Raw genomic sequence first — 23,763 nt, forward strand, 5'->3', positions numbered from 1 at the left:
GCATTTTTCACTGGTGGGGGAACATGGGGGTCACTCGGTCATCAAGACGATGAAACCTAAGTTGACCTTATCTCTCCTATCCAATAGAGTGAAGTCAACTGCGTGAGGAAAATAAGGTATTAAACCAATTACGTTCCTGGCCTGTCTCAGCATTACTCAATCTGTGCAAAAACAACTCAGTCAATTTCTTCTGCTTTCAATCTTGTCTACAAAACATTAATCTTGGCTCATTGCCAGCAATCTCAATCAGTCCAGTAGTCGGTCCCACTCCAGATACTTCAGCGTATAATCTAGGTGATAGGGTTATGGACAACAGGTCTTTGGGAACATGAGGAAGATGGGCTAGAATAAAGCAACACAATGGACTCTCCAAATGCCACCTCATACAGCCAGAGAAAATTAATTTTGAGTTTAAATTCTCATTCACTTGTAGGTGGGACAATGGACCTCTCCAGTTGTATCACTATTGCACAAGTAGCAATTCTGATAGCATTGTAGCTCTAAACTTCCATGGATAGAACCCACAAAAGAAATAAATATTCCATCTGAAATATAAGAATTATGACGGTTATGACAATGTATGCTCGTGTCTGAACATGAGACAAGTGACCGCACTGTAAATTAATATGCAAGCGGAGAAAGCAGAATAACTAAATGAAAGACGTGGCCCTAAAGGCTACAGTTGTTTGCTATTGAAGGAAATGAATGGTACCAAAAGCAACATACTCTTATTTCTCTCTGCAGGGATTGAATCTCTGTGGAGAATTCTGCGCTCTGTTCCTCCAACTGTTGACGTCGCTGCATATTGCTGGCGATCTGCAGTTTTTTAGCTCGGACCTCATTGACCATGCTCTTCAGCAGCTGGATCTGCTCTTGCTGCTCTTGAATCATTTTCCGCTTCAGTTCAATTTTATTAGACACTACAATGGAAACAGTGTTATCACAACACATGCAAGTCAAAATGAGAGACTCTGCAAAGAGCTGCAGATTTCACAGTTCTTTACAAATATACAAAATAACAGTTTCACTTTGAAAATAGTTTGCATTTCCCATTTCATGGTCTCACCTTTCAGCCCGTCATCAGAGCAGACACCTACCTCAGGGGATTGTTAGTTAAGCAGTACTTTTTAAAAAAAATATTTTTATTCCAAATATTTCAATAATTTTTACCAAACACTACAAAAAAGAGAATAATAAAAAGAAAACAAAGCAATATATCAACAAAAACCACTTAACCCTCTATCCAGCTAAGAATTTAACAAACAAAACAAAATAGGGCATCTGCCCCTAAAAAATAACGTGAAAACAGCCCACCCATTCAACCCCCTCCCCCGGGTTGATGCTGCTGCTGACCTCCACCTATCGTTCCACGAGAAAGTCAAGGAACGGTTGCCATCGCCTGGAGAACTCCTGCAGAGACCCTCGCAAGGCAAACTTTATCTTCTCCAACCTGAGAAACCCCGCCATGTCACTGACCCAAGCCTCCACGCTTGGGGGATTCGCGTCCCTCCACATTAACAAGAGCCTTCTCCAGGCTACCAAGGAGGCAAAGACCAGAACTCCGGCCTCTTTCGACTCCTGCACTCCTGGATCTTCCGATACCCCAAATATCGCTATCCCCCAACTCGGTTTTACCCGACTGCCCAAGATCTTGGACAAAGCCTTTGCAAAGCCCTTCCAAAATTCCGTCAGTGCCGGGCATGCCCTGAACATATGAGCATGATTAGCTGGGCTCCCTGAACACCTCACACACCTGTTCTCTACACCAAAAAGCTTACTCATTCTCGCCCCTGTCATATGCACCCGATGCACCACTTTAAACTGAATCAGGCTAAGCCTGGCGCAAGATGAGGAGGAATTGACCCTGCCCAGGGCATCAGCCCACAGACCCTCATCCAGTTCCTCGCCCAGCTCCTCCTCCCACTTGCCCTTCAGCTCTTCCAGCGAGATCTCCTCCGCCGCCTGCAGCTCCTGGTATATTTCCAATATCTTGCCATCCCCAACCCACACGCCCGAGACCACCCTATCCTGTATCCTCCGAGCAGGCAGCCGTGGGAATTCCCGCACCTGCTTTTTCACGAACGCCCGAACCTGCATGTACCTAAAGGTATTCCCCGGGGGTAGCCCAAATTTCTCTTCCAGCGCCCTCTGACTGGCAAAGGTACCATCAATGAACAAGTCCCCCATTCTTTTGATTCCCGCCCTATGCCAACTTAGGAACCTACCATCTATCCTACCTGGAACAAACCTATGATTGTTCCGTATCGGGGTCCAAACTGAGGCCCCCACCTCCCCCCATGCCGTCTCCACTGCAACCAGACCCTCAATGTCGCCGCCGCCACCGGGCTCATGGTGTACCGTGTCGGCAGAAGCGGCAACGGTGCCATCACCAGTGCCCCCAAGCTAGTGCCTATACAGGACAACGCTTCTCGCCATTTCCACGCCACCCCCTCTCCCTCCATTACCCACTTCCGAATCATAGACACATTCGCTGCCCAGTAATAGCTGCACAGGTTCGGCAGTGTCAACCCACCCCCCTCACGACTGCGCTCAAGAACAATCTCTTAACCCGCGGGGTCTTCTTTGCCCACACAAATCCCATAATACTCCTATTTACCCGCTTAATGAAGGACTTGGGGATGAGAATAGGCAGGCACTGGAAGGCGAACAAGAACCTAGGGAGAACCTTTTACGGACTGCGCCCTACCCGCCAGGGAGAGTGGCAACACATCCCACCTCCTAAAGTCCTCCTCCATCTGATCCACCAGGTGCGCTAAATTGAGCTTGTGTAAAACCCCCCAACTCTTGGCTACCTGAATACCCAACTACCGAAAGCTCCTCTCCACCATCTTAAGCGGTAGCTCCCCCAATCTCTTTTCCTGGCCCCTCGCATGCACCACAAAAAGCTCGCTTTTTCCCACATTTAACTTGTATCCCGAGAAGTTTCCAAAATCCCTAAGAATCTGCATAACCTCCCCCATCCCCTCCACCGGATCTGCAATATACAAAAGCAGGTCATCCGCATACAGTGAAACGCGGTGTTCCTCCCCCTCCCCCCCGGTCCAATCTCCTCCAGTTTCTGGATTCTCTCAACGTTATGGCCAACGGCTCAATCGCTAGGACAAACAGCAGGGGGGACAACGGGCACCCCTGCCTCGTTCCACGATATAACCTGAAATACTCTGACTGCAGCCGGTTCGTCGAAACACTCGCTACCGGGGCCTGGTACAACAATTTGACCCATCCTATGAATTCCTCCCCAAACCCAAACCTGCCTAACACCTCCCACAAGTACTCCCACTCCACCCGATCAATGGCTTTCTCCGCGCGTCCATTGCCGCTACCACTTCTATGTCCCCCCCCCCCCCCCCCGAGGGTATCATGATCATATTCAGGAGCCTTCGCACATTCGTATTCAGCTGCCTGCCCTTCACAAATCCCATCTGATCCTCATGGATCACTCCCGGGACACAATCCTCAATCCTAGTGGCTAGGATCTTGGCCAACAGTTTAGCATCTACATTAAGAAGCAAAATTGGCCTATAGGAGCCACATTGCAACGGGTCCTTATCACACTTGAGGACAAGCGAGATCAAAGCCTGCGACATCGTCGGGGGAAGGGATCCCTTTTCCTTAGCCTTGTTAAAGGTTCTCAGCAACAGCTGGCCCAACAGCTTAGAGAACTTCCGGTCGAACTCAATGGGGAATCCATCCGGCCCCGGGGCCTTGCCCGCCTACATACCCCCCAACCCCTTAGCCAACTCCTCCATTCCGATTGGAGCCCCCAATCGCTCTAACCGCCCTTCCTCCACCTTTGGGAACCTAAGTTGGTCCAGGAACTGTCGCATCCCCCTCCCCTCCCCCCCCCCCCACCCCCTGGGGGTTCTGATTTGTATAACTCACCATAAAAGTCCTTAAAGACCTTGTTTATTTTAGCTGGACTCCGCACCGTGTTCCTCCTCCTATCTCTAATTCCCCCGATCTCCATGGCCGCCTCCCTCTTCCGCAGCTGATGTGCCAACATCCGGCTTGCCTTCTCACCATACTCGTATGCTGCTCCTTGTAGCTTCCTCAACTGGGCCTCAGCCTTCCCCATGGTTAGCAAGTCAAACTCCATCTGGAGGCTCCGGCGCTCCTTCAACAGACCCACCTCATGGGTTTCCGCATATCTCCTATCCACCCTCAGTATCTCCCTCAACAATCTCTCCCTCTTCTCTCTGTGGGCCCTGATTGAAATTAACTCCCCCCTGACCACCGCCTTTAGCGCCTCCCAGACCACACTCATCGACACCTCCCTATTATCATTGGCCTCCACGTATCTTTGGATACACCCCCGGACCCGCCCACAGACCTCCTCACCCACCAGTAGTCCCACGTCCATTCGCCACAACGGGCGCTGACCTCTCTCCTCCCCCATCTTCAGGTCCACCCAGTGTGGGGCATGGTCCGAGATCGCAATGGCCGAGTACTCCACCCCCTCCACTTTCGGGATTAGCGCCCTGTTTACCACGAAAAAAATCTATCCGCGAGTAAGCCTTGTGTATATGGGAGAAGAAGGAAAACTCCCTCGCCCTTGGCTTAGCAAATCTCCACGGATCCACTCCCCCCATCTGGTCCATAAACCCCCTCAGAACCTTAGCCGCTGCCGGTCCCTTACCCAACCTCGATCTAAACCGATCCAGTGTTGGGTCCAGAACCGTATTGAAGTCCCCCCCCCCCCCCCCACCCCCCCCCCCCCCCTCTCCCAACACCCCCCCCCCCCCCCCCCCCCCCCCCCCCCCCATTATCAAACCACCTGCCTCCAGATCCAGGATCCGACTTAACATCCGCTTCATGAACCCTGCACGTCCCAGTTTGGGGGACACACATTCACCAGCACCTCCCGGGCCCCCTGCAGCTTACCACTCACCATAACATATCGACCCCCTTTGTCCGCCACAATACCCACCGCCTCAAATGCCACCCGCTTACTCACCAGGATTGCGACCCCCCTGTTTTTCATATCCAGCCCTGAGTGAAAAATCTGTCCCACCATCCCTTCCTCAGCCTAGTTTGATCCGTGATCTTCAGGTGTGTTTCCTGTAGCATGGCTACGTCTGCCTTCATTCCCTTTAAGTGCGAAAACACCCGGGCCCACTTGACCGGCCCATTCCAAGCCTCTCACATTCCACGTGATCAGCCGGATCGGGGGGCTACCTGCTCCGCGCTCCCCCCCTGCCAACTAGCCATCTCCTTTTTTAGGCCAGCCACATGCCCACGACTCCCGCACTCTCCAGCCCCAGGCTCCCTCCCCGATTCTCCCTCTTACCGTCAACTCCCCCTCAATCAGCACAGCAGCAACCCAGTCCCCCCCCCCTCCCCCGCTGCGCTCCCGTAAGTCAGCTGACTCATGCTGACCCCCGGCCGCTCCCGCCTCTGATCCCCATTTGGATTTCCCATCCAAATCACCAGCTCTCCCCCCACCAAAGTGGGGTAGTGAAAATCCCCCCCCCCCTACACCTCATGTAGACCAACGTGGACATCAAACACAGTGCCGCCCCCCCTCCGCTTCAGGTACCGCCCCCACCATTTCGCAGGAAAAAGCCACGCTCCCCGCCTGGGCCAACCCCGCCCCCTGTTCCCTTTAACTGCAACCACACCCCAGTCCCCGAGGGCCCCGGGCTACGGGCCCACCCATTCCCAAGAAAACGCGGGGGGAAAAAAGAAATAAACCCCACTCGAACAAGCATCGCTCCCACTCCCTCACCGACATCCCACATAACATACTGCAAACCATTAATTCAAGTCCGCTTTTCGTTTTTGATAAAAGTCCACGCCTCATCTGGCGTATCAAAATAGTGGTGTCGGTCCTGGTATGTGACCCACAGTCTCGCCAGCTGTAACAGCCCGAACTTCACCCCCATCCCGTGGAGGATCGCCTGCTTCTTGGTAGTGAAAGTCCCCCCCCTACACCTCATATAGACCAACGTGGACATCAAACACAATGCCGCCCCCCCTTCTTGGTCAGCTCTGCACTCCAGTCCTGATAGATACGGATCTCGGTATTCTCCCACCTGCTGCTCCGCTCCTTCTTCGCCCATCGCAGGACATACTCCCTGTCGGTGAAACGGTGAAACCTCACCACCATCGCCCTCGGCGGTTCGTTCGCCCTCGGCCTCCTTGCCAGGACTCTGTGCGCTCCAGCCAGCTTCAGGGGCCTCAGGAAGGCCCCCGCACCGATCAGTGTGCTCAGCACCGTTGTCACATACGCCCCTGCATCCGACCCCACCACGCCTTCAGGGAGACCCAGAATCCGCAGGTTCTGCCTCCTCGACCTGTTCTCCAGGTCCTCCAGCTTCTCCTGCCACTTTTTGTGAAGCGCCTCGTGCGCTTCTACTTTAACCGCCAGGCCTAGAATCTCGTCCTCGTTGTCAGAGACCTTCTGCTGCACCTCCTTAATCGCCGTCCCCTGCATCTTCTGGGTCTCCACCAACCTTTCAATCGACGCCTTCATAGGCGCCAGCATCTCCGCCTTCAGTCAGCAAAGCAGCTTTTTAAAAACTCCTGCTGCTCCAGAGACCACTGGGCCAAAGCTGCCCGGTCCCCGCCTGCCGCCATCTTGTTTTTTCCCGCCCGTTCTCCTCTCTGCTCTAAAGCCACTTTTTTGACCGCTCCACCCTGATCCACGCCATACAGTGCTGGGAGACCCTCACTGCTACCTTCCCACACCGGGAATCGTCGGGCAAATGCCGCTGAGGCTTCTTAGAAGGGACCAAAAGTCCGTTATCGGCGGGAGCTGCCGACCGTGCGACCTACCCAGGCATAGCCGCAATCAGAAGTCCAGTTAAGCAGTTCTTATGTGAATACAGCAATGTGTATTTACATTGCATCATTAGCTTAATGAAACATTCCAAAGTATGGACAGCACTGCATGGGCAGCATGGTAGCATAGTGGTTAGTACTGTGGCTTCACAGCTCCAAATCAGTTTTGATTCCCTGATGGGTCACTGTCTGTGCGGAGTCTGCACGTTCTCACCGCGTCTGTGGGTTTTCTCCGGGTGCTCCCGTTTCCTCCCACAGTCCAAAGTTGTGCAGGTTAGGTGGATTGGCCGCACTAAATTGCCCTTAGTGTCCAAAAAGGTGAGGAGTTATTGGGTTAGGGGGGATAGGGTGGAAGGGAGGGCTTAAGTGGGTCAGTGCACTCGATGGGTGGAATGGCACCTTCTGCACTGTATGTTCTATGTTATCTGATCTACGTTCTATGCATATCACAAGAGCATTTTCAAACAAAATTTGACACTGAGCAACATAAAGAGTTATTAAGATAGGTGATCAAAGACCTGGGTCAGTTAAAGCTTCAAGGAGCAAGTTAAAGAATGAGGGGGATATACAGAGGTGCAGAAGTTTAAAGTGGAAATAGCAGAACTTGGGCTTTGCCAGCTGAAGGCACAGCCACCGCTGGTGAAGGGAAGGGGATGGAGGAGAGCACAAGGGGCTAGTATTAATTAATTGAATTTAAGTTTCAACCGCAAGCTTCCAAAGGGTTAAGAATTGGATACCAATCAAAGGCATACTCATGCATTACAATTCTGATTTAACTCATCAAGGAAGAGTCAGGGAGCTGATCAGGGAACTGGTTTGTTCTTGTGGCAGGCAAGGCACATCTGAGATGTGTGAAGAATGCAATTAGCACGCCAATTTCATCCTTGGAGGGAACCCACTTTTACCCAGCTCACATGGGCTGCAGTTTAAATAAACGCTTCAACTGGAACAATCAGCCATCCAGCGATTAATCCCTGACAGCATGGCCTTCAGGACCAACGGCCTTGGACTTCCATACAGCTCATACCCTCTGGCTTCACAGTGCTGTCTGAGTATGGGGGTTCATTCTCACTGCAGTCAACTTCTCACCCTTGTATGTCTTTTCAGGCCTCATGAGGATGGAACCCTTCTCAGAGTTCTCCACTCTGCCCAAGCAGCCTGGCCTCTCATGAAACCTCACCCAAGGACGACAGTTGCCCCAGTGCTGACCCTATGGATTCACCTCCTCCCATCCACTTTCCAGTTGCCACTTTGGAAGGGCAATTCCTCAGCGGTTATATCGCCACACGCCCAGCATGGGGAGCACTGCCTGTACACCAGCTGCCAGACCCCTTTGCATCCAGAGACTCTCAGATATCAGGGGCCTCTAAGATCTCCGAGTGCCCTATCCAATGCCAAGACTGAACCCCTCCCTGGCTCAGAGCTGAACCCATCTGGGTTCCCCGCATCCTCTCCTCTGCTCCTTCTGCGACTGGCACACTGGATGGTAATGGCGACTTGAGCAATCCAAAGTTGCCAGGTTTTCGTTTTTATACTGCTGTTGTAAATCATGCTTTGTGACATCATGCCAACAACTTGTGAATATTCAGTAAGTCGGGAAACCCTAGCTTGGAGCTCCATTCTAGTGCTCGTCCTCTGCGCGCTGCTCGGCTCGTCCGCCGCCACCGCTCAGCAGTATGCGATTTAGTTCCGTGGTCAAGCTGCTCAACGGCCGGCGAAATGCCCGCTTGCACTCCTACAATGTAAAGTACAGATCAGGAAGTGGTCAGCAGTCTGTGACTGGTGTGGATGGAACTACTGGACAGTGAGAGGGAAGCCAGGCCAGGTTTGTCAGCCAGGAATACTGATGAAACTAGGCCAGTCAATACAGCTGCCACATGGCAACAATGGAAGAAGATTACACAATCATCACTTTGTGTCGCCACTCACTGGAAACCAGGAAGTAAGTGCTTTTGGTGAGAATGGAGCATTAGATAGTGCAATGCAGTGGAACCAATAAGAAATATTGTGTTATTTTGTGCGTTTGACAAATTACTTCACCTCGTCTAAAGTCATAATTTGGAAAGTAAAAACAAGATTGTACTTTTTCTATACTTGTTTAAATTTCTAAAGAAATGGATATATATTTAAAACAAAGTTTGTGTGTTAATGTATGGATGCGATGTTCAACTGAAATTATTTATTTTCAGTAGTAAAAGTCATAAATTTGGAATAATCAGGTATTGGAAATAAAGTATCGAAATCAAAAAAGAAGAATGCGGGCTGCGACCGACATTTAAATATGAATGATGGAGTCTTTCTGCCAGAGGCAGAGAGAAGGTCACATGGCCAGCACGTACACAGACGCCACGTGTCCTGTACGTCCGTGATTTGGCTGTGAAATCATGAAGGAGAGATTCCTCCATTTTGTAGCAGCCAGCAAGTGAGCAACAGGACTGTGTGAAGAACTAAAGATGGATTATTTTGTAATACGGAAGAGAGGGCCAGAGACACAAATGGGCCAGGATCTCTCAGCTACACCTGCTGGAGAGAGCTTCTCAGGACAGTCTATTCCATATCAAAGCAGTGCCTGTGTGACCTGTATACAGAGCCCAATGGCCTCTGGTGAACAACTCATTTAGAAACTAAAATCGGGAATAAAGCAGTATAAAGATTATTTCTTGAGGTATGGTTTTATTGTGTCAATGCAAATCAGGATGCAGAACCCATGTCTGTTATATTCAGGGAAGTACTGGCAAATAAATGTTTAAAATCCTCAAATCTTCAACGGCATTTGAAGACTAAGCATGACGAGTTTGAGGACAAACCGGTTGATTTTTTTCAAAGGATGCACCGAGAATTTAAATCATCAGTTGAGGTCCTTAGCTAAAATGTAGCATTGAATGACGAAGCAAGTGAGATCGTGAGGACTCAGCAAGTGTGACTGCGAGGACCAAGCAGGCTCACCTGTCACATTAAAGGTAAGCAATAATGACATGTTGTGACGGTCAGCCGGCATGGGGTGCGAACGTCGGCCAGCGTGGGTCCCGAGGTTCGGTCGGTTGGTCAAAGTGGGTCCCGGGAAAGAGCATTGGAAAAACACTGCTCCAAGTCTATGTTGGTAACTATCTAACTTAAAAAGAAAGCCAGTTATTTCAGGTGGGTTTGTTTCTGAAAAATATTCCAATCTGCAAAATACCCTGAGGGATTCTATGATAACAGCAATTACATTCAAATTGATCTCGGGTTGTTTACTTACTGCCCACATCACATACTAGTCTAGAGACCCTCAGTAGGCCTCAATCAGGACCTCTATATTACCCAGCATTTGGGAGGACCAAACTGGATACAGTATTCCACATGAGGCCTAATGAGGAGTTTTTATAAGGGCAACATGAGAGTTTTTGTTTTATCTTGGGTCCTCCACATGATACATGTTAACATTATGGCTGCTTTTACTACAACTTTATAGCACTGGTTGTGAATCTTTAGAGATTAACACACTAAATGACCTCAGCCCATTTCCTGCTCAATGGACCTCAGCTCTGAGCTTTACTTGGTTCAAATATGGTTAAGATTATCCACCTCCACATGCAAAATGCTCCACTTATCTTTATTGAATAACATCTGCCAGATGCAGGATCATTTCCTCATCGCATCTAGATCGAACTGTCATCTATGTTTCTTAACTGAGTACTACCACCCACACAAACTTTTGCATCACTTGCAAATTTGCAAACTGGGCTACCAATATTTTAATACAGATCATTAATAAAGATTGCAAAGAATAAAATTCCGAGCCTGTAGTCTGCCACCTGCAACTAGCGCTCACAGAGACTGACAATATAACAATCTTTTGCACGTCAGAATACAACCAATTCCTAATCTAATTCAAACTCGGCCTGCTAATCGCACAGCACTCTTGTTTCTGAGGCAGAAGGTGAAGCGTTCATGCCTAATCCAGAAATGGTAGCATTTATTCTAGTTTGACACTTCAGTGCGGTACTAAGGGAGGGCCACACTTTCAAAGGTGCTGTTCTTTGAATGAGATGTGCAATCAAGGTCCCTTTCATCTATCTGAAGAGCAAGCAAGTTTCCCCCCAGTGTCATGGCCAATGTTTATCCCTCCACAATCATCATTCAGATTAGCTTCTTACTTATCTCATTAATGTGGGACCAGAGTGGTTAGATTATAGAACTTGCTGCCACAAGGAATAGAGATAAATAGCATGGATGAATTTAAGGGACATTAGATAAGCACCACAAGGGAGAAAAGAACAAAGGCTATATTGATGATGGAAGAATCATAGAATCACTACAGTGCAGAAGGAGGTTATTCGGCCCATCGAATCTGCACCAACCCTCTGAATGAGCCCCACCCCAACCCCATAACCCAGTAACCCCACCTAGGGGAAATTTAGCATGGCCAATCTATCTAACCCGCACATCTTTGGTAGATGAAACAGGAGGGTTGTGTGGAGCATAAATGCCAGCATTGACCGATTGGGGTAAATGTCTGTGCTGGAAACACTTTGAGACTTTGCTGTGCGCAAATTGGCTGCCATGTTTTTTCCTGCATTACGACCGTGACTACATCTCAATAATTCTCTGGGATAGCCAGCCATCACAAAATTTGTGATCAAAATCTATGATGTTTCCTTATTGTACCTTAATTTTATACACTTAGGAGGAAAAGAAAATCAGAAAAAAAAGTCTTTTAAATAATTATTGCATAAGACTGTTTAGTCTGTCTTGGATTGAAACATTACATACACCAAGACCAGCAAGGGGATTTATGCATGGAAGCAGAGGGCCCGGCTGAGACACTAAGTGACTATACTTTATATCTGCCTTTACCAACAAAGAAGATACAGCCAAAGTCACAGAGAAAGTAGTTTAGACATTAGATAAGCGAAAAGTTGATGAAGAGGAGAGCAGTAGAAAGGCTGACTGTACTTAAAGTTGATAAATCATTAAGGAGTAGATGAGATGCATCCGAGGACACTCAGGGGAGTTTGGGTGGAAATTGTAGAAGTATTGGCAATAATCTTTTGAATCTCTTTACAGACAGGAGTGGTACCAGATGGTTGGAGAATTGCAACTGTTACACCCTTGTTCAAAAAAAGGAAGTAAGGATCAGTCAAGCAAGTTCAGTCCAGGAACTACAGGCCAGAGTTTAACCACAGTGGTTTCAAAATGATAATCAGGGCAATGATAATAGGGGCTGGTTTAGCACAGTGGGCTAAATAGCTGACTGGCAATGCAGAACAATGCCGCAGCATGGGTTCAATTCCCGTACCGGCCTCCCCGAACAGGCGCCGGAATGTGGCGACTAGGAGCTTTTCACAGTAACTTCATTGAAGCCTACTTGTGACAATAAGTAATTATTATTATTATTAAATTAACCGTCACTTGGACAAATTTATGAAGGAAAATCAGCACGATTTATTAATTTCAAATCATGTTTAACTAACTTGATGAACTTTTTGGATAAGGTTAACAGAGAGGGTTGATGAGAGTAATACGGATGATGCGGTTTATAAGTATTTCCAAAAGGCATTTGGTCAAGTGCTACGTAACAATCTTTTCAGTAAAACCTAAGCCCATGGAGCAAAATCAATCATGGTCACGTGGATATGAAGTTGGCTGAGTGATAGAAAACACAGGGGGTGGAACTCTCCCATCTTGAACAAAGTGCATGGGAGGGCCAAGAATGTGGAATGTTTCCTGCTGCGGAGGCTGCCGGGAAACCATGCCATATCTTCCAGTCCCAATCTAATTAATTATGCAATCAAGTGTCTTGCACTATGTTCCATATTGGACAGGCCTTACGACATGTAGTCCACTGTCGTGTCCAGGTGGTACATTGAAAAGGCATCCTGCATCACTGGCCCATGATTGAAGAAAGAGGTTGGACCTCCTCTAAAGAAGATGGATCTCTGAGAATACCCTGAGGCAGGAAAATGGACCTGCTGATAAAAAGATTGGGTCTCCAGGAACATTGCAGCTGGATGATGGACCTCCTCGATGGCACTGAATCTAGAAGATGCATCTCCAGGCTCCCCCCACCACCACTGTAGTGGTGTTCCAGAATCCAGGGTTGCTCCCGGTCTCCATGCTGAACTCCAGAGGCACCCCCCAGCATTGTTTAGGTGAGTGTCGACATCTACATGCCATGTTGATCCAGATGCGTGTTGGACCAATGGCTTTTCTTGCTGGCGTTGCAGAGAATTAGGTGTTAAGGGGAAGATTCTGGTTAAGCCTTCATCTGCATGCTGATGCAAAGCAGTCTCACTCCGACATCGAGCGAGTTGCCCGATCCTCCAAGGCACCAGCGGAAAATACCATGGGAAATTCACACCAATGAGTGTTAATGTAAGACTACTGACGACATTACTAAAGATTATTATTAAACAATTTTTGGACCTCTGCCACATTTTCTTACCCCCCCCCCCCCTCCCCAACTGAACCAGACAGTGAGGTCAGGGAGTTGAAAATGATTATTTTTCCAACTAATGGAAGGTGCAGAGTGGAGTTTGGTTGGTTCTGGGACCACTCTTTCAAAATTTGCTGATGGCACAAAACTCCGAAGTACTGAGAAAGGCCACAGAGCTATGAACAAACACATTCCACTTCAACCACTGTCCCCTCGTAACCTGTAGGCTCAGTAATTCCAATTGTTATTCTTCGCTTAGGCAAAAAACATCCAGCAATCGAATAAAAAGCATTTGATTTTCAAAGGGAGATGAAGGATCAAGGTTTCAGTTTAAAAATTAAGTAATTTCAGTCCTTGTGGTGGCATTTTCTTTCAATGGTGCACAAAGTCATGATTAGAGATCTCTTAGTACTGGAAAGTATCGCCTCAATGCCAGTCATAACATCTACGGCCAGTATTTCCACTGTAGACTCAATCTTCGATGATCAACAGATGATGAGCTGCTCTCAGTTTTCTATTTGGCCTTTATTTTCAACTCATGGAAATACTCAAATTTACATGTATAATCGCAATGGCTGTGCAACAGATCGCACATCAGCAAGCAAAGTCAAATTATTTGACAACTCATTATACTCCAGTCTACATCGTACATTAAGATTTCAGAAGCTGATCCATCTGGACGTTTTATCAAAAACACTTGTTTATATCAAATTTCAGAGCGGTAAAAATGTTATTTAATGGAAATGTTTGGATGCAAGTCAAAACAGGAGTTTTTTGCCTATTTCTGTCATCTTTCATAGAATTTACAGTGCAGGAGGCCATTCGGCCCATCGAGTCTGCACCGGCTCTTGGAAAGAGCACCCCACTCAACCCCACACCTCCACCCTGTCCCCATAACTCAGTAACCCAAAGCTGATGATCTGTCATGTCTTGCAGAGATTGCCATGGCAGGGCTGTGTGGTGTCGTGGTCGCTGTTCTGAAGGCTATGTAGTTTGCGGCCAACAACGGTTTGTTTAAGTTTGTGTGGTTGTTTGAAGGCAAGTAGTGGGGGTGTGGGGATGACCTTGGCAAGATGTTCGTCTTTATCGATGACGTGTTGAAGGCTGCAAAGAAGATGTCGCAGTTTCTCCGCTCCGGGGAAGTACTGGACGACGAACGGTACTCTGTCAGTTGTGTCCCGTGTTTGTCTTCTGAGGAGGTCGGTGCGGATTTTGTTGAGGCACGTTGGAACTGTCGATCGATGAGTCGAGCGCCATATCCCGTTCGTACGAGGGCATCTTTCAGCGTCGGTAGATGTCTGTTATGCTCCTCCTCGTCTGAGCAGATCCGTGTATACGGAGGGCTTGTCCATAGGGGGTGGCTTCTTTAATGTGTTAGGGTGGAAGCTAGAGAAATGGAGCATCGTGAGGTTATCTGTGGGCTTGCGGTAAAGCAAAGTGCTGAGGTGACCACGATGGACCAGGAGGTGGATTTGAAACAAACTGTTGGACTCTAACCTCATGTTGTAAGTCTTCTTACTGTGCTCACCCCAGTCCAACGCCGGCATCTCCACATTGTGTTTCCCAAAGCAGATTAAGCAAACAGAAAATTAGATCATGTTTTGGCAAGGCCACCATTTATTGCACATCCCGAATTGCCTTGAATTGAGTGCCTTGATCCACCATTTCAGACAGTATCACACTACTGTTGGCCTGGAGTCACATGCAGGCCGGAGCAAGTAAAGGATGACAGATTTCTTTCCCTAAAGGACATAGTGAGCTGGCTGTTTTTTAACCATGGTATGGTCATGATTACGGAGACCAGCTTTCAATTATAAATTATTTTATTAATTGAATTAAAATTACACCAGCTGCCATGCTGTGATTTGAACCCATGCCACAATGCATTAGCCTGGGCCTCCAGATTACTGGTCCAGTGATTCATTACAACTATGGCACCATTTCTCTCATAGACGACAAAGCAAACATAATTTGTTTTTAAATTAATTTACGGATGTGGATGTCACTGGCTAGGCAGCATTTGTTGCCCAACCATAATTGCCCTACTTGAACCTCTGCAGTCCCCGAGGACAGTGCTGTTAGGGAAGGAATTCCAGAATTTTGATCCAGCGACCGAGCAGAAATGGCGATATATTTCCAAGTCAGGGTGGTGAGTGGCTTGGAGGGGAACTTTCAAGTGGTCGGGTTCCCAGGTATCTGCTGCACTTGTCCTTCGAGATGAGTGGGTTTGGAACATCCTGTCTAAGGAACCTTGGCGAGTTACTGCAGTGCATCTTGTAGATGGTACACACCGCTGCTTCCGTTCATCGATGGTGGAGAGATTAAATGTTTGTGGAAGGGGCAGCAATCAAGCAGGCTGCTTTGTCATGGATGGTGTTGAGCATCTTTTTAATTTAAAAAAAATAATCCTTATTGTCACAAGTAGGCTTACATTAACACTGTAATGATCTGGTGTGTTGTTGGAGCTGCACTCATCCAGGCAAGTGGGGAATTTTTCATTACTCTTCTGACTTGTGCCTTGTAGAACATAGAACAGTACAGAACAGAACAGGCCCTTCGGCCCTCGATGTTGTGCCAAGCCTTGACCGTAAACAAGATCAAGCCATCCCACTCCCTGTCATTCTGGTGTGCTCCATGTGCCTATCCAATAACCGCTTGAAGTTCCTAGTGTCCAACTCCATTATCATAGCAGGCAGTCCATTCCACACCCTAACCACTCTCTGAGTAAAGAGCCTACCTCGGACATCCCTCTTGTATCTCCCACCCTGAACCTTATAGTTATGCCCCCTTGTAACAGCTACATCCGCCCGAGGAAATAGTCTCTGAACGCCCACTCTAAGTATCCCCCTCATCATCTGATAAACCTCTATTAAGCTGGATCTCATCCTCCTCCGCTCCAAAGAGAAAAGCCCTAGTTCCCTCAACCTTTCCTCATAAGACCTATCCTGCAAACCACGCATCATCCTGGTAAATCTCCTTTGCACCCTTTCCAATGCTTCCACATCCTTCCTATAGTGAGGTGACCAGAACTGCACAAAATACTCCAAATGTGGTCTCACCAGGGTCATGTACAGTTGCAGCATAACCCCGCGGCTCTTAAACTCAAGCCCCCTGTTAATAAACGCTAACACACTATAGGTTTTTTTCACAGCTCTATCCACTTGAGTGGCAACCTTCAGAGATCTGTGGACATGAACCCCAAGATCTCTCTGTTCCTCCACATTCCTCAGAACCCTGCCGTTGGCACTGTAATCCACATTCAAATTTTTCCTACCAAAATAAATCACCTCGCACTTATCAGCATTAAACTCCATCTGCCATTTTTCGTCCCAGCTCTGCATCCTATCAATACCTCTTTGCAGCCTATAACAGCCCTCCACCTCATCCACTACTCCACCAAATTTGGTGTCATGAGCAAATTTACTGACCCACCTTCCAGCCCCCTCCTCCAAGTCATTGATAAAAATCACAAATAGCAGAGGACCCAGCACTGATCCATGTGAGACACCACTGGTAACTGGTCTCCAGTCTGAAAATTTTCCATCCACCACCACTCTCTGTCTTCTATGTGATAGCCAGTTACTTATCCAATTGGCCATATTTTCCTCTATCCCACACCTCCTTACTTTCTTCATGAGCCGACCATGGGGAACCTTATAAAACGCCTTACTAAAATCCATGTATACGACATCAACTGCTCTACCTTCATCCACACAGTTAGTTACCTCCTCAAAGAATTCAATCAAATTTAGGAGGCAAGACTTACCCTTCACGAATCCGTGTTGACCATCCCGGATTAAGCTGCATCTTTCCAAATGGTCATAAATCCTATCCTTCAGGACCTTTTCCATTAACTTACCGACCACCGAAGTAAGAATAACTGGCCTTTAAGTACCAGGGTCATTCCTATTCCCTTTCTTGAACAGAGGAACAACATTCGCCACTCTCCAGTCTTCTGGCACTATCACCGTAGACAGTGAGGACCCAAAGATCAAAGCCAAAGGTTCTGCAATCTCATCCCTTGCCTCCCAAAGAATCCTAGGATATATCCCATCTGGCCCAGGGGACTTGTCGACCCTAAGGTTTTTCAAAATTGCTAATACATCCTTTCTCAGGACATCTACCTCCTCCAGCCTACCCGCCAGTATCACACTCTCATCCTCAAAAACATGGCCCCTCTCCTTGGTGAACACTGAAGAAAAGTATTCATTCAATGCCTCTTCTATCTCTTCTAACTCCATGCACAAGTTCCCACTACTGTCCTTGACCAGCCCTAAACTCACCCTGGTTATTCTTTTATTTCTCACGTAAGAGTAAAAAGCCTTAGGGTTTTCCTTGATCCGACCAGCCAAGGACTTCTCATGCCCCCTCCTAGTTCTTCTGAGCCCTTTTTTTTTTTAAGCTCATTCCTTGCTACCTTGTAACCCTCAAGCAACCCAGCTGGACCTTGTTTTCTCATCCTTACATATGCTTCCTTTTTCCTCTTGACAAGACATTCAACCTCTTTTGTGAACCATGGTTCCCTCACACGGCCATTTCCTCCCAGCCTGACAGGGACATAACTATCAAGGACACACAGGGCGAAATTCTCCCAAAACGGGAGAAATCGTAAAACTGCCGTAAAACCCGGGCGGGTTTTACGGCAGCGCGCCCCTTCCCGACGGGGGACCGATTCTGATCCCCCGTCGGGGCTAGCAGCCCGACGTCGGAGGCTCCGACAAGTCGGGCTTAACGAAAATCGTTAAGCCCGCTTGCCGGAGTTAGCGCCGGCTGACGCGTCATATGACGTCAGCCACGCATGCGCAGGTGGGAAGACTCCACCCGCGCATGCGCGGGTGACGTCATCACGTTTTTGCGCGAAACCCGGGCATGCGCGGGCCGGGTTGCCCCTCAGCCGCCCCGCGTATTGATACTACGGGGCGGCGGAAGGACAAATAGTGCGCGGGCATCGGGCCCGCTGCCCGCGATCGGTGCCCACCGATCGCGGGCCCATGGCACCCTTGGCACGGCCGTGGTACTGCCGTGCCAATCGGTGCCATGGTTATTTTTTGCGAGTTTGTCACGACGGTTTTACGAACGGCAGGACCAGGTGTGTTTGCCGTTCGTAAAAAGGTCGTAAAGGGCTGGGACTTCGGCCCTTCTAACAGCTGAGAATCGCTGCCGGCCGTAAAAAAACGGCGGCAGCGATTCTTGTCGGGATTTCGGCGGGGGGGGGGGGAGAATAGCGGGAGGGCGTCAAAAAAGTCGGGAAGGCCCTCCCCCTATTCTCCCACCTGTCGTGGGGGGGGGGGAGAATTTCGCCCACAGTATTTGTTCCTTGAACAAGTTCCACTTTTCATTTGTGCCTTTCCTTGACAGTTTCTGTTCCCATCTTATGCTCCCTAATTCTTACCTAATCGCATCATAATTACCCCTCCCCCAATTATAAACCTTGCCCTGCCGTATGGCCCTATCCCTCTCCATTGCAATAGTGAAAGACACCGAATTGTGGTCACTATCTCCAAAGTGCTCTCCCACATACTAATCTAACACTTGGTCCGGTACATTACCCAGTACGAAATACAATGTGGCCCCACCTCTTGTCGGCCGATCCACATATTGTGTCAGGAAACCCTCCTGCACACACTGTACAAAAATTGCACCATCCGAACTGTTCGACCTACAGAGGTTCCAATCAATATTTGGAAAGTTAAAGTCATCCATGACAACTACCCTGAGACCTCCACACCTATCCATAATCTGTTTTGCAATTTCTTCCTCCATATCTCTATTACTATTTGGGGGCCTATAGAAAACTCCTAACAACGTGACTGCTGCTTTCCTATTTCTAACTTCAGCCCATATTACCTCAGTAGGCAGATCCCCCTCGAATTTCCTTTCTGCAGCCGTTAAACTATCCTTGATTAACAATGCTACTCCTCCACTTCTTTTACCACCTTTCCTACTCTTACTGAAACGTCTATACCCCGGAACTTCCAACAACCATTCCTGTCCGTGTTCTAACCATGTCTCCGTAATGCCCACAACACCGTAGTGCCAGGTACCAATCCACGTTCCACGTTCATCTACCTTATTCCGGATTCTCCTTGCATTGAAGTAGACACTCTTCAACCCACCTTCCTGTCTGCCGGTACGCTCCTGCGACCTTGATACCCTCCTCAGTACCTCACTACTCTCAACACTGGCTTCTGAACTAAAGCTCGTTTTCCCACCACCCTGACAAATTAGTTTAAACGCCCCTGAAAAGCCGTAGCAAATTTACCTCCCAGGATATTGGTGCCCCTCTAGTTCAGGTGCAAACCGTCCTGTCTGTACAGGTCCCACCTTCCCCAGAAAGTGCTCCAATTTTCCACGTAACTGAAATCCTCCCTCCTACACCATTCCTGCAGCCACTTGTTTATCTACATTCTCTCCTGTTCTTCAACTCCCTAGCACGTGGCACCGGCAACAAACCAGAGATGGCAACATGGTTTGTCCTGGCTCTCAGCTTCCACCCTAGCTCCCTAAATTCCTGTTTGAAATCCCTGTCCCTTCTCTTACCTATGTCACTGGTACCGATGTGTACCACGACTTGTGACTGTTCCCCCTCCCCCTTAAGGATTCTGAAAACACGATCTGAGACATCACGGACCCTGGCACCCAGGAAGCAACATACCATCCGTGAGTCTCGTTGCCACAGAACAGTCTATCTGTTCCTCTAACTATCGAGTCCCCAATAACTATTGCTCTCCTGCTCTCCCTCCTTCCCTTCTGAGCCACAGGGACGGACTTAGTGCTGGAGATCTTCACCGTGGCTTAACCCTGGTAGGTCATCCCCCTCAACAGTATCCAAAGTGGTATACTTGTTACTGAGGGGAACGACCACAGAGGATCCCTGCACTGACTGCTTCCTCCCAGTCCCTCTCACCGTCACCCATCTATCTTGATTCTTCGTAGTAACTACATCCCTGAAGTTACTATCTATGACCACCTCTGCCTCCTGAATGATCCAAAGTTCATCCAGCTCCAGTTCCCTAATGCGGTTTCTGAGGAGCTTGAGATGGGTGCACTTCTCACAGGTGAAATCAGCAGGGACACTGACGGCACCCCTCACCTCAAACATTCTGCAGGAGGAACATTGCACTGCCTTCCCTGCCATCCCCCATAGATAACTTATGGATAAAAAAAAAGAAAAAGAAAGAAAGAACTTACTTGAAATTCACTCAATCCCTAGGTTAGAGGAGGTGGAAGGGTGGGGGACACTACAAGTGTAGTGTCTCTGGTTTAGGAACCACACAACTTAAATACAGGTAAAAATAAAACACTTAACCAGCAAGCACTCACTCAGCAACCACTGCGGCCCGCACGATAACAGCAATCAGCTGTTATGGGCCCGCGCAAACAATTAAAATCCTTCCTACTTACCCAGCAGTCACTGTGTCCTCACGCTGAAAAGATTCAACTGGAAACTCCCTACAGCAAGTTTTTAAAAAATGATGGGCAGGCTTTTTTCTTGGGGGGGGGGGGGGGGGGGGGGGGGGTGTCAGCACGGGTTGGCCATTCAGCCCATCGAGCCTGCTCCGCCATTCATTACGATCATGGCTGATCATCCAGCTCAGTAACCTGTTCCCGCTTTCCCCTCCATATGATAGAATCCCGACAGTGTGAAAGGAGGTCACCTGGACCATTGAGTCTACATCAACCCTCCAAATAAGGATTCCTAGCCTTTGATCTGCTCTGGTAGCCACAGTATTAATATCACTAGTCCAGTTCGGTTTCTGATCAATGGTAACCCCAGAATATTGATTGTGGGGGACTCAGCAATGGTAATTCCATTGAATGTCAAGAGGCCCTGGTTAGATCGTCTCTTGTAGGAGAGGTCATCTCCTGGTAGTTGAGGCGCGAATGTAACCTGTCAGTCCAATCCTGCATATTGTCCAGGTCTTGCTGGATTTGTAAATTAACTGCTCAGTATCCGAGGGGTGACGAATGGTGCTGAACATTGTGCCGTCATCTGCGAACATCCCCTCTTCTGATGGAAAGAAGGTCATTGATGAAGCAGCTGAAGAAGGTTGGGCCTAGGAAACCACCCCGAGGAACTCCTGCAGAGATGTCCTGAAGCTGAGATGATTGACATCCCACCACCACAACCATGTTCCTTTGTGCCAGCTATGACTCCGCCTAGCGGGAAGTTTCCTCCCTGGATTCCCATTGGCTCCAGTTTTGCTAGGGCTCCCTAGTGCTGTACACAGTCAAATGATGCCTTGATGTAAAGGGCAGTCACTCTCACTTCACCACTGGCATTCAGCTCTTTTTTCCATGTTTGAACCAAGGCTGTAATGAGGTCAGGAGCTGAGTGACACTGGTGGAACCCAAACTGAGCATCTGTGAGCAGGTTATTGCTGACTAAGTGCCATTTGATGGCATTATTGATTACTCCTTCCAACACTTTACTGATGATGGACAGTAGACTGATAGGACGATAATTGGCTGGGTTGGATTTGTCCTATTTCTTGCGTACAGCACACACCTGGGCAATTTTCCACATTGCAGGGTGGATACCAGCATTGTACCTGTATTGGAACAGCTTGGCTAGGGGTGCGGCAGGTTCTGGAGTACAAGTCTTCAGTACTATTGGCAGAATATTGTCAGGATCCATAGCCTCTGCAGTATCCAGTGCCTTTAGCCATTTCTTGATATCATATAGAGCAGTGCTTCTCAAAGTGTGGTATGCGTACCGGTGCCGGAGTGTTTCCAGAAAAGAAAGAGACAGTAATCCTGGATTGGCTTGTTTCACTCACCGGTCCCTGGCACATTGGGGAAAAAAACTGCCAGTACGCCACATCAGATAGTTTGAGATGCACTGATATAGAGTACTTTGTACTGGCTTAAGACTGACATCTGTGATACAAGGGACCTCCGGAGGAGGCAGAGATTGATCATATACTCAGCACTTCTGGCTGAAAACTGTTTTGAATGCTTCAGCCTTGTCTTTTGCACAGATGTTGAAGGGAACCAGCTATTTCGGATTGGTAAAAGGGTCATTGTTTTAGCCATTTTAATGTAAATACTAAAGCCTAGTTTGAAATCCATTTTACAATGGATGTCATCATAAGACTTCAAGCATAACTTTATATTACAAAAACACACAGCTTGCAGTAACAAAAGCACAGAATTTGAAAAATCTACAGGCTAGCTAGAAGCTAATGCAACATTTTTACTGAAAGGTTAAATTGACATTATAAACTGTCCATTGTTCTAATGAACAGACTTGCAAATTAGTTTCATTACCACAATCTGATCAAGGTCAAAATAAGCACTATGACAACATGAATCTACAATTGTTCAGAATATGAATAATATAGCAGTCAGCAGAAACCAGAACTGATTAAAAGTATAAATCACATTCCAACACACAACAATTAGCTAACAAGCAACATATCTACAGCTATGTTGCATATTGATGATTGACAACTGACCATCCAACCAAATGCATTTGAGATTCATCCAAGCCAATTAGCACATTACAGGGGTAGGGACAGATGGAGTGAGACCGATAACATTTTCCTTAAACATGGCGGTCCGGGCAGCCGTTTTCCATTCCGCGATCACTCTATACTATTTACCTAACTACTTGCTGTACTTATTTCGTATTTTCATATTTCCACTCTAACTCTTAAAGTCTGCGCAAGCTATTTTTGCTTTGAGCAAGAAATCATTACTGTATTTTGAAAGTTAAATCTGTTTGTAAACTACTAAGTCGATTATATCTCTTAAAAGTCTTTTGCTGGCAAGGGCCTCATTGAGAACATTTGATTTGTAACCTGTATCATCCATCAAGGAATCAGGTTGAAAACACTGTATACGAGACTACACTTAAACCGCATGCTAGATTTCATCAGATGTGCTGGGGATATTTGTGGAGCCTCCTCCTCCAGTGGGTTCTTTAATTGTCCACCACTATTCACAGCTGGATGCTACAGGACTGCAGAGCTTAGATCTGATGCTTTCATATTGGAATTGGAATCGGTGTCTGATTGCCACTCTGTACCCACTTACCTGTGACAAATTTCTTCAGTGCCTGTCTCGCCGAACCATCCAGAATCAGGTTGATAGAGATCCAGCAGGGCGGGGGTCCCTGGGTCCCGTGTCGGAGTCCAAAGAATTGCATAAAAGGAGGTCACGCCCCCTTTTTCTAGCATGGACAACCACAAAGCAGGTGAGTTTTAACACTGTAACGTGGCCAATCCACCTGCCCTGCACATCTTTTTGGGTTGTGGCGGTGAGACCCGCGCAGACACAGGGAGAATGTGCAAACTCCACACGACAGTGACCAAGGGCCAGGATCAAACCCATATCTCAACACTGTGAGGCAGCAGTGCTAATCACAGCGTCATGTGCTGCCACTCAAAGCAGTTGAGTTTAACGGTCCCTGAAAAAATAACAAGCTAAGTGTCTAAGATAAGTGGATAGGATATGGGGAGGTGGGGGCTCAGACATTGGGGTGGAGCTTCGGATCACAGGCGTGGTTCCAGCTGGGTTTGGACCAAGGTAGGTCTTCAGTCAGG

The 23,763-nt window shown here is 47.9% G+C and overlaps 1 protein-coding gene across 5 annotated transcripts in view; it reads right to left on the reverse strand.

Annotated features, from left to right (window-relative positions):
• Nucleotides 1-23,763, reverse strand: part of rad50 (RAD50 homolog, double strand break repair protein) — a 254,033-nt gene that overhangs the window by 66,251 nt on the left and 164,019 nt on the right. For all 5 annotated transcript variants that reach the window (XM_038796143.1, XM_038796144.1, XM_038796147.1 and 2 more), the window contains one exon: nucleotides 727-920. In XM_038796143.1, the coding sequence (XP_038652071.1) occupies nucleotides 727-920 (194 nt within the window). The remainder of the gene's footprint in view (nucleotides 1-726; nucleotides 921-23,763) is intronic.

Source organism: Scyliorhinus canicula, chromosome 4 (genome assembly GCF_902713615.1).
Source record: "Scyliorhinus canicula chromosome 4, sScyCan1.1, whole genome shotgun sequence".
In the NCBI taxonomy this organism is placed as follows: Eukaryota; Metazoa; Chordata; class Chondrichthyes; order Carcharhiniformes; family Scyliorhinidae; genus Scyliorhinus; species Scyliorhinus canicula.